General features: G+C 42.4%; 1 protein-coding gene across 1 annotated transcript; it reads left to right on the forward strand.

Moving 5' to 3' along the window:
• The first annotated feature begins 7,525 nt into the window (after window positions 1-7,525).
• LOC126994608 (sulfotransferase 1A1-like) lies at window positions 7,526-10,812 on the forward strand. The gene is made up of 7 exons (XM_050853919.1): window positions 7,526-7,804; window positions 7,961-8,106; window positions 8,337-8,538; window positions 8,681-8,798; window positions 10,132-10,307; window positions 10,418-10,566; window positions 10,722-10,812. Exons 1-7 carry the CDS (start codon window positions 7,637-7,639, stop codon window positions 10,810-10,812), a joined length of 1,050 nt encoding a protein of 349 aa, XP_050709876.1. The 5' UTR covers window positions 7,526-7,636.
• Window positions 10,813-11,220: the final 408 nt, after the last annotated feature.

Raw genomic sequence — 11,220 nt, forward strand, 5'->3', positions numbered from 1 at the left:
AGATTACTAGCAGTAGCGGTAGTAAACAGACACCCCTCGCCATAGACCGATAGGTCTTCAGCAGGTCTGTTCTCTTCCTATGTATTCCTACAAAGCCCTCCTTCCTCCTCTTTTTCCTCTCTCTTCCTTGTTCCTCACCTCATTGCCGCTTTCCTCTTTCCTTCCTTTTTACCTCTTTTATCTTTAATGTTTCCTCCTACCTTCCTTTCATCATTATTGCTTCACCTCTCCATCCTTCCTCACTCCTCTCCTCCCTCATCCTTAGTCTTATTTTCTCCTTTCATCTCAGTCCTCAATATATTCTTGGCCCTCTTTCCTCCCTCCCTCCCTCCTTTTCCTGTCTCCTCCTCTGCCTCCCTCCTCCCCTTGTGATCTCCTCCTCCATTATAAAGTCAAATTTCAGAGACATTTGTCTAATTCCTTTGAAGATTTCGCATTGTTGTTGTTGTTGTTATGGTGTTATGTTGACATTATGTTATTGTTGTTGTTATTATCATATTTATTATATGTGTTGTTTTCCCTTTGTAGGTAGGTGTGTGTACTTAAGACAAAACTATGTAAACTGACACACACAAACACACACACACACACACACAGGAGAGAGAGAGAGAGAGAGAGAGAGAGAGCTCCTCCTCTCCATTCTTTTCCTGTCATCATATATATATATATATATATATATATATATATATATATATATATATATATATATATATATCCACACACACACACACACATACACACACATACACATACATGCACACACACACACACACACACACACACGCACACACACACGCACACACACACGCACACACACTATATATATACATATATATATATATATATATATATATATATATATATATATATATATATATATATATATATATATATATATATATATATATATATATATATATATATATATATATATATATATATATATATATATATATATATATATATATATATATATATATATATATATATATATATATATATATATATATATATATATATATATATATATATATATATATATATATATATATTTATATATATATATATATAATTCTCGCCTTCTTTCACCGCGCATGCAGGCAAGCCACTGACGAAAAAATATGCCTTTTTTATTGTGCTATGCGTGACTGTAATTCCAATGCCTCAAACGGCGGTGTGGGGTGTGAGAGGGGTCATGTTGAAGTGATTGATTTAAATTAGTCCGCCTTTCTTCGTTTTCTCTAAATCCCTGTTTCTACATTCTCTAGTTTGGCTCCAAGCTACGTCACGCATAAGCCACGCCTCTGCCGTGTCTCCTACCACAAACCTGCGTATGACTTGACTTGGTGTATATAGAATTTGATGACAGGAAGCAGCGGGGAAGGGAGAACAAGGAACACGAATAGAAGAGTGGAGAGGGAGAGCATGAGAACTGATCACTTTATTATCTCTCTCTCTCTCTCTCTCTCTCTCTCGCTGTGTGTGTGTGTGTGTGTGTGTTTGTGTGTGTCAGTTTACGCAAGTTTTTGTCTTAAGTACACACACACACACACACACACAAAGGGGAGAAAACAACACATATAATAGCAATATGATAATAACAACAACAATAACAACAACATCAACAACAACACCAACACCAACAACAACAACAACAACAATGCGAAATCTTCAAAGGTGGAGCAAATGTCTCTGAAATTTGACTTTGTAATGGAGGAGGAGATCACAAGAGGGAGGGAGGGAGGTAGAGGGAAGGAGACAGGAAAAGGAGGGAGGGGAGGAGGGAGGAAAAGAGGCAAAGAATATAATGAGGACTGAGATGAAAAGAGGAGAAAATAAGACTAAGAGGATGAGGAGGAGAGGAGTGAGAGGATGGAGAGGGTGAGAAGCAATAATGATGAAAGGAAGAGGTAGAGGAGGAAACATTAAGATAAAGAGGGGTAAAAGGAAGAGGAAAGAGGGAGAGAAGCGGCAATGAGGTGAGGAACAGGAAGAGAGAGGAAAAAGAGGAGGAAGGAATACATAGGAATACATAGGAAGAACAGACACCAGAAGACCTATCGGTCTATGGCGAGGGTGTCTGTTTACTACCGCTACTACTAGTAATCTACGTGTGGTAGGACAGGACAGAATAGATGAAGGCTCCTCCCCACCCACCTCTCCCTCCGGCAACGTGCCGGCAGGAAATAGTTAGAACACCATGTACCTTTAAGGAAAAAAGGGACATGGAAATTTTACAGTAAAGAGAGAAATAAGAGGAAATTACTACCCTTAACGTACACTACTGGTAACCTAAGCTGTGGAGGAAAATGACTTCATTACATAAGAACATAAGAACATAGAAACACAGGGAGACTGGAAGAGGCAGAGTGGCCCACACAGGGCAGCCCCAGAATCCCCCCTAATACTCACGATGGGTGAGGTGTAGTTTCAGGGGCACAGGTGGAGGCTTGATCCTCGTTTTACCGGCGGTACTATGCACGCACCAGTACCCTGTCACCTTACTGCACCCACACCTCTCTCCACCTGTCATGCGGACATTATCTGTTGCTTTACTCTATTGTTAACTTACGCTGCTTGCAATCTAGGTTGTGGGGGAGAATAATATGAAAGTAGGTTGAGGTCTTGCTGCAATCTGTCTGAAAACATGCGAAGAAGAGTCAGTATAATCTTATATCCCTGAAGTACTTATCCAATGAAGACTTGAAGCTATTGATACTCTGTGCGCTAACTACTGACGGTGGGAGTCTATTCCAGTGATCGACGACTCTATTATTGAAAAAACTTCTGCGCACCAATGTGTTACATCGGTTTCCCTTTAACTTCATACCGTTGCTGCGTGTTATTGTGTTGGTGTCTCTCTGAAATAGACTATCTGGGTTAATGTTGTCGAATCCATTAAGGATTTTGAACACTTCAGTTAAGTCCCCTCTCATCCTTCGCTTTTTAAGGGAAAACATATCTAAACGCTTTAAACGCTCGTCATATGGCAAGTGTCGGAGCGCTGGAATTTGTTTGGTTGCTCGTCGCTGTATCTTTTCTAGCAAAGCTTGATCTTTGATATAGTTCGGTGACCAGAGCTGAACGGCGTATTCTAGGTGTGGTCTTACAAATGGTAAATATAATCTCTTCATAAGTTCGGGTGATTTATGATCAAAGTTTCTTGAGATTAATCCTAACATCATATTGGCTTTTTTACTCGCTGCATAACATTGATCACTCATTTTAAGAGTGTTACTGATAATGACACCAAGATCTTTTTCTTGTTTTACCTCGCTGAGCTCGTGTCCTTGAATCTGATATTTAAAGTTAGGATTTTTTTCATCTATGTGCATTACTTTACGTTTATCTACGTTAAAACTCATTTGCCATTTTTCGCTCCAGTCGGCAAGTCTTATTAAGTCTGATTGAATATTCTCCCAACTTTGACTGTTCATTACCGTACCTCCTAATTTGGTGTCGTTGGCGAATTTGGCTACTTTTGATAGGACATCAGTTTCTAAGTCGTTCACGTAAATTATGAATAGTGTTGGCCCCAGCAAGATCTATAGTATCAGGTCTCCTCACTTTACCTCCACTGCGCAGCCTGTGACGTCAGCTGGCTGTGAGACAGTGAGGAAGACGGGAAACTATTCTATTTTCCCCGTTCTCTCTCATGGCGCTGCCGTTCTCTCTCTCTCTCTCTCTCTCTCTCTCTCTCTCTCTCAAGAATACCCCATATTTGCCCCCAGATGTTGATGCTGTCATTATTATTAGTAGTAGTAGTATTGTGTTTGTGGTGTGTGTGTACTCACAAACTCAAATGTACGCATAACAGCTATAATATTTTGTATATCTCCCTACGTCATATTTTTTTATATATGTGATTCTTATAATGTGCCTTGTCAGTGGCTATGAGTTGATACCCTCTACTCCATTCTTATTACTAGCTTACATGTGTGTGTGTGTGTGTGTGTGTGTGTGTGTGTGTGTGTGTGTGTGTGTGTGTGTGTGTGTGTGTGTGTGTTTTTTTTTATCTCTCTCTCTCTCTCTCTCTCTCTCTCTCTCTCTCTCTCTCTCTCTCTCTCTCTCTCTCTCTCTCTCTCTCTCTCAGCTTCTCATTTTCAGGGAAACGATGACAAATCACATTCGGATTATTTTCTCTTTGGTTTGAATAACATCCGTTAACCGCACAGTAAGCCATATTGTCATAATGTAGTAGCGTAAGTCTGTGACACGCTTATGAAAAACACTGTGGATAGATACCCCTCGACAGAAGTGAGAAACTGAGAGCGACTGCCAGCTAGCTGTTACTGCACGGAGGTTGGAAGAGCGACTGACCCCATCGGCCCCGTTGAACCTACCCTCGAACAGCCTGGTGACGTCAGTGCGCCAGCATCTGCGAAAATACGTCGGAAGTGAGGAGACCTGGTACTGTAGATCTTGGGCCCCAGGACCGAACCTTGGGGCACGCCACTGGTGACGGGTTGCCAATCCGATGCTTCACCATTAAGAACTACACGTTGTTCTCTGTCGGTGAGCCAGTCATGAATCCACGCACATAGATGGTCGTTAATACCGTGGGAACGCAGTTTAGAAATAAGCCTAACGTTAGGAACTTTATCAAACGCTTTCTGAAAATCTAAGTAAATTACGTCATATGGGCTTCGGGCGTCCCAACATGTATAAACATCGTTTAAAAAGGTTAATAGGTTGGTAAGGCAAGACCGATTACTACGAAATCCATGCTGACTCTCAGTTATCAAATCATTTGTTTCAAGGAAAGTGATCATTTTATCCCTGATTATTTTTTTTCAAATAGTTTAATTAGGACAGACGTAAGGTTGTTGGGACGATAATTACTGGCTTGTTTTTTATCTCCTTTTTCAAAGATCAGGGTAATATTGGCCTTTTTCCTCTCGAGAGGCACACTGGCCTGTGCTAATGACTTGTTGAATATTAATGTTATGGGTAATTCTAGCTGTTGACTACATTCTCTCAACACGCGAGGAGATAAATTGTCGGGGCCTGGAGATTTATTTGGATCTATTTTCTGCAGGTACGCACGCACTTCGCTGATATCAATTTCGGTCAATGCAAGCTTATGTTCTTCAGGGCCTTGAAAAATTTTCTTCGGTGCTGGAATCGATGTCATGCTTTCTTTTGTTAATACGCTACTAAAGGTTGAATTTAGGGCCGACGCCATGCCTTTATCACCACTAATCGTATTGCCCCTTAATAGCAGTGGGCCGATATTATTTTTAACAGTTTTTTTGTTTCTTATGTAACTGAAAAATAACCTTGGATTTTTCTTAATAACCTGGGAGAAAGGAGGAGGGAGAAGCAAAGCATAAGGACAGCGGGAGGAGAAATAGGGAGAAGGAACAAGAGGAAGAGGACAAGAGGGGGAGGGAGAGGAAGAGGGATAGGGGAAGGAGGGGAAGGAGAGGAGAGGAAGTGGTAAAGAGAAGAGGAAGAGGAGGAGAGAGGCAAAAAAGTAAGAGGTGGAGGCATGAGGAGGGGAGGCAGAGAAGGGAGGGAGGAGGGAAGGAAAAAAGGCAGGGAGGGGGAGGGGGGGGTGAAAGGCGGTAAAGAAAAAAACCCCACTAATTTCCTGGAATGTGAAACGAGTGTCTCAAATCTCTCTCTTATATATATATATATATATATATATATATATATATATATATATATATATATATATATAATTTCTGGGTCTGTTCTTCTATTTGTTTTTGTCGAGTTTCTATTTGTAATTTCCTGTTTTTGATCTTATTTATTATTATTATTATTATTATTATTATTATTATTATTATTATTATTATTATTATTATTATTATTATTATTATTATCATCATCATCATCATTATTATTGATATTATTATTATCATTACAATAATTTTTAATATTGAAACTACGCACTGTTTTCACTTCTGCCCACGACTGTAGTCTGCATTATTTTTTTCTAAGCTCCAGTTCCTGTTGTTGCTGTTTTCCTTATGATTAATATCTTTGAGGCGAACTTCAAACCTATTACAACCACTTTTGTTGAAACCAGACACAAACACGAACAAATCGTAGAACATGTGATATAAGTGAACAACAACGTACGTATATTACGTAAATAGTGTGGCAATCATAATCTGCCTATCAAATGTATGCTCTTATCTCTGCCGAGATACAGCTCCCTCATGGGTGCAGTAGGACATGAAATGTTCACGTATGTCCTTTGCCTGTCGGGATGGATTCCTGCCTCTATTGGGCCTCAGAGAGAGCAGTTGTTGAACCTGACCACACGAGGAATTTGTCATCGGCGTCTCTATATTTGTTGCTATGGCAGTACCGTACAGAGCGCTTTCATTTATGTCATTATGCCTTAAAAGAAATATTATGAAGAGCAATGCACGCTAACACTACCTTGTCAACTGTTGACGGTTGTAAAGCAATAGTAGTCTGCAACACACGAAACTTATTTGCAAGCATACCAAACGCATTTTCAACAGTTCGCCTTGCTCTAGACACTCGGTATGAATATATCCTCTGTGCAGAATTTTGATTCTTGATGTTGAATGGCTTCATGAGGTAGGGTTTCAATGGGAATGCATCGTCCCCTACAATGACATGGGTAACCCTTACCATGCTTCCTGGCAGACATGTAGGTCCTGGAACATCTAATCAGTTTTTTTTTCGAGCATGTCACGAAGTTTGCAGTTCTGCCATACTCCACCATCAGACACGTCCATTAGTGCCAATGTCGGCGAACGTAAACTCACAATTGGCATTTACAAGTGCTAGAAGGACAATGCTATGGGTGCCTTTGTAATAGTAATAATATGAACCACCTTGATGTGGAGCCCACATAACGATGTGTTTTCCGTCAATAGTTCCAATGCAGTTGGGAAATTCCATTTCCTCTCAAACTGGGCTGCCGCAATTAGAAGGTGTTCAGTGTAGAGCAACAGAGATGATTCCTTCATTACGAAACAAACCCTACGAGGAAAGGCTGTCACATCTAAACCTGTTTTCTCTTGAAAAACGCCGCCTCAGAGGAAAACTGATCGAGTGCTTTAAAATACTTAACGGTTTTATTAACGTTGATCCGACCAAACTGTTTGTGATGGATGATTCGACGCAAACGAGAAATAATGGCGCTAAACTCAGATGCAGACAAGTTTATTCAGATTGCACAAAATTTTTCTTCACTAATGGTATCGTTGGAGATTGGAACAGATTACCACCATCAGTGGTGCAGTGTAACTCGATTGCATCGTTTAAGAATAATCATGACCGCTATCTCCTCCATCTCAATGTTCACTAGGTCAGTTTCAACGCCATGGTGGCCGCATAACAACTGTCACTTAGGTTTAGGACGGACCACCTAGTTTGGGCCTGAGGGCCTGTGTGGTCTGGTTATCTATGTAATACTCTCTCTCTCTCTCTCTCTGCCCACCATAACCCTCTCCCCCCCTTCCTTCACCTCACAATCACAGTGAAGAGCGACCCGCTGAAGGCCACTCCATGTATTTTTCCTCCAAGATATATTCCGAGGTAGTAACCGATCCACAGCACAACGGAGGCACAGTTCCCTGACGGCCGCCGCGGATACCTGACGTGACACAAGCGACGACCAGCTCGAGAAGTCTTCTGCCTGGCCACCATGAGCAAGCAGCTGTTGAGCGGACACGAGGTGGAGGAACTCACCAAGGAGGAGCAGAAGGCGATTGGCTTCAATAATTTCGTACACGGAATAGTCCGCCTCAAGCCCGAGGGATGGGTGTACCCCGGCACGGCGCCCACCTTCCTTGACAGGATATACAACATGGAGGTACACACCCACGCATTCCTCGTGTATGCATGCATCCACTTTACCTTCCCTCATGTAGGCCACTCATTCATCAATCATTGGTGTCCGTCATAACATCCGATCTCGCCCCCGTCACGTTGAGTCCCTCACACCAACATATGGCGTCCTTCACTCTAGTTCCGACCTGACGACGTCCTGATCACGACCTTCCCCAAGTCCGGCACCTCTTGGATGCAGGAGATCATCTGGACGATGGTGCACAACCCCAAGCTGGACAACCCCAAGGCACAGGAATCACTGTGGCTGCGCTCGCCGGAAATCAGGTGTGTGGGTACAGGTAAAGGTTTCGGGGACAGGTGAGGGAGACTTATGGTTGGGAAAAGCAGCGCTAAATATAGAGTTCTGAATAGCTAACATGTGAAGGCCTATGGCGGCCTCCATGTATATTTTCAAGTGAGGCATGTAAACTGTAAGACAATATATTTAAGAAAATGCCCTCGGATTTTCTTCAATATATTGTCCCCTATATTATCGTGCTTCCATCTCTTTCTAGCCTGGACATGATGTTTGATCCGAAGACATTAGGCGGCAAGGCGCCGGAATCCTACCAAAAAAAGTTTAGGGAACGGTGTCCGGGCAAGAACGAGAAGGAAGGTGTAACCCTCCACCTGGCAGACGCAGAGCCCAGTCCCCGCATCCTGAAGAGCCACTACCCGTTCACCCTCATGCCCAAGGACGTCCTCGACAGAGTAAAGGTCAGCGACGGTCATTCGTATTAAAAAAAAAGTTTATATTGTGAAATGTTTAAATAATCCCCCCCCAAAAAAACCTGAGACATTTGTTTTGAGGCAAGCCACAGGCCAGCTCTTGGGACGTATTAAACCGCTGTCCGCACAGGTTGTGTACGTGACCCGGAACCCCAAGGACATGGCTATCTCGCTGTTCAACAACTTCAAAATGTTTAAAGTGTTCGAGTTCGAGAGCGAAAAGGAGGAGTATTTCAAAGACATCATGAACAACAAAAGTTAGTGATTTTTTTATTATTACGTGTTATACGTATGTTTTATGTCTATCCATCCATTTTCTATTTTTCTTTACTTCTGTCTATACTTAATATATAAATATTTTTCATTTATAATTTGAGTCGTATTTGCATCAAGTGTATATCTGATTAAGTTGCTCCACCCACCCACGACTCTACCCGTGGAAAAGTTTTGCCAGTATCCTGCCTGAGTCTGGTATGCATGTTATGCCCATTTCTAAGTGTCCTTAGCTTTATTTTTAGTGTTAGAACTTATCTAGATCCCTCTCATTGTCTTGTTAAGCTTATTCCAATTTCCATTTGAATCGTATCATTCAAATCTGTCATATAATTCACTTCAATCACCTCGAAACTACTTCCAAACGCATAATGAATGTATTGTGCTTCCTCTGCCTTTCTCTGTCCGCCAAGGCTCAATGCCATGGTGTAATTTTGGTAATGCTGCTCTGTATTGATTCGAGGTAAAATATTTCTTTCAGTGCAATAAGAGCACACCTTTAAGTAGCAGTGCCAGGATACGTTTTCTATTCCTGTTACCTCGATGTATAAAACATCGAACTGTAACTCTTAAATGCACGGTGGTGGTTCAGTGACTCTCGGGTTGGAGGCCAGAGCCCACACGCAAAACAAAATGCATTTGGCAGCTGGAATGACAGATGTAAAAGATTGATTATGCACTTTCTACGGATGTAGTTCTTCTTACACTTACTGCATTCGTCGTTGTTGAACTTAACTATTTACTGGGCCAGTAATGCGTGTCGTTAAGTCAACTTCCGCAAGACCTCAGGGCCACTTTCACAGTCACTTTGTTTGTATTGATCGTTACCAATATCGGCGATCAACGCTATAGTTTTCCACGTGAAACTGGCCTTTGGGGTAGTGGTGGCTGTAGAGGAAGCGAGAGATGTTGAGTGTGTAGCTAAGGTGCGGGCTAGGCTAACCCCGCAGCAGCGTATACCCCATCGGCCAGTGTCACGTGGAAATTCTATAGCGGCGATCACCGCCAGTGGTAACGATCAAAACAAACAAAATGACAGTGAAAGCGGCCCTTAGTCAGTCATGTTGTCTGATCTTATCATCGTGATTCCTGATGTATTGGACTCTGATTTTTCTCCGTCTACTTACGACCTGCATCCTGTCACAAAGCCACGCTCTGATTCACCCTTACTTTGGTTTCAAGGGTGACGAATTATTGTTTTGCCACTCGCTTCCTAGACTTATCTCTAAGAATAGCTCTTCCCCTTTTTGTTGAGAAAATCTTAACCTAAAGACGTTTGAAACTACTTGACCGTGAATGCACACAAATCCTTTCAGCTCTTTATTGTTCTCTACTGGCCCCACGTGAAGGAGGCGTGGGGGAAGAGGCACCACCCTAACCTGCTCTTCCTCTTCTACGAGGATATGAAGGCCGACATCATGAAAGAGCTGGGAAGGATCAACGAGTTCCTGGGAACAGGGCTGAGCCAGGAGTCCCTCGAGAATGTGAGTGCTTGGCGGAGGTCCGGCTGTGGGAAGGGTCTCGAGGTCTTTACTGCAGCACTGATGTTTGTTGTTGTGTAGGTCGCGGCACACACTCACAGCTCTTCCCTCAGGTGGCGCGACACACCTCCTTCTCGGCCATGAAGTCCCGAGGAGAGCCAATCACAGACCAAGTGTTCGACAAGAAAGATGACAACGAAGTCAGATTCTTCCGAAAGGGTGAGCATTGCCGTAGACATTCCCCGGCCATCTCTGTTCCCTTGTGTATGTTATACGAATATTATTTCTATTTTTGGAGGTAAAAGTATGGGGCTGAAGAGACCGCTTTCTCTAGGTTTGTCTGTTCCTGGTGTATCAGTCGGTTGTTCCAGCTGGTAATCGCGTAGGCCCAACTGTTTCAAGGCTCTGGTGTTGCAGGCACGACGGTGACTGGAAGAACCACTTCTCGCCGGAGATGCAGAAGGAGTTTGACCAATGGATTAAGAAAACCTGGCCGGCAGCGACCTGAGCCTGAGCTGGGCCCTGGCGGAGTGAGCTCGCCTTGGCGCGGCGCCAGCCACTCTTTCGCTCACTCGTGTGAAGTAGTATGTGGGTGCACTCTTTTAGTTTTCAGATTTGTAGTGCAGAATTCAGCATTCCAAAAAAACTGCTTTTTTTTTTTACTATTAATGTTAATTCCAGCAATGTTCCACAAAATTTATATGACGACAGCAATATTTCACCGCCGAGTGGCTTAAAAAAAAAAAAAAAATTAGTGTCTTGAAACCTGTTTACTACTGAGTAAAGGTTAAACCAGTGCTCTGTTTACGTCATTGTGGTGTTCAGCTGAAGGTGTGAGCCAACCAGATGCTTGTTATGCAGGGTTGGTGATTTTTTTGATTATTTAAAAAAAATAATAAAATAAAAAAATCGGATT

The sequence above is a fragment of the Eriocheir sinensis genome, unplaced genomic scaffold, assembly GCF_024679095.1.
Source record: "Eriocheir sinensis breed Jianghai 21 unplaced genomic scaffold, ASM2467909v1 Scaffold831, whole genome shotgun sequence".
Classification (NCBI taxonomy): domain Eukaryota; kingdom Metazoa; phylum Arthropoda; class Malacostraca; order Decapoda; family Varunidae; genus Eriocheir; species Eriocheir sinensis.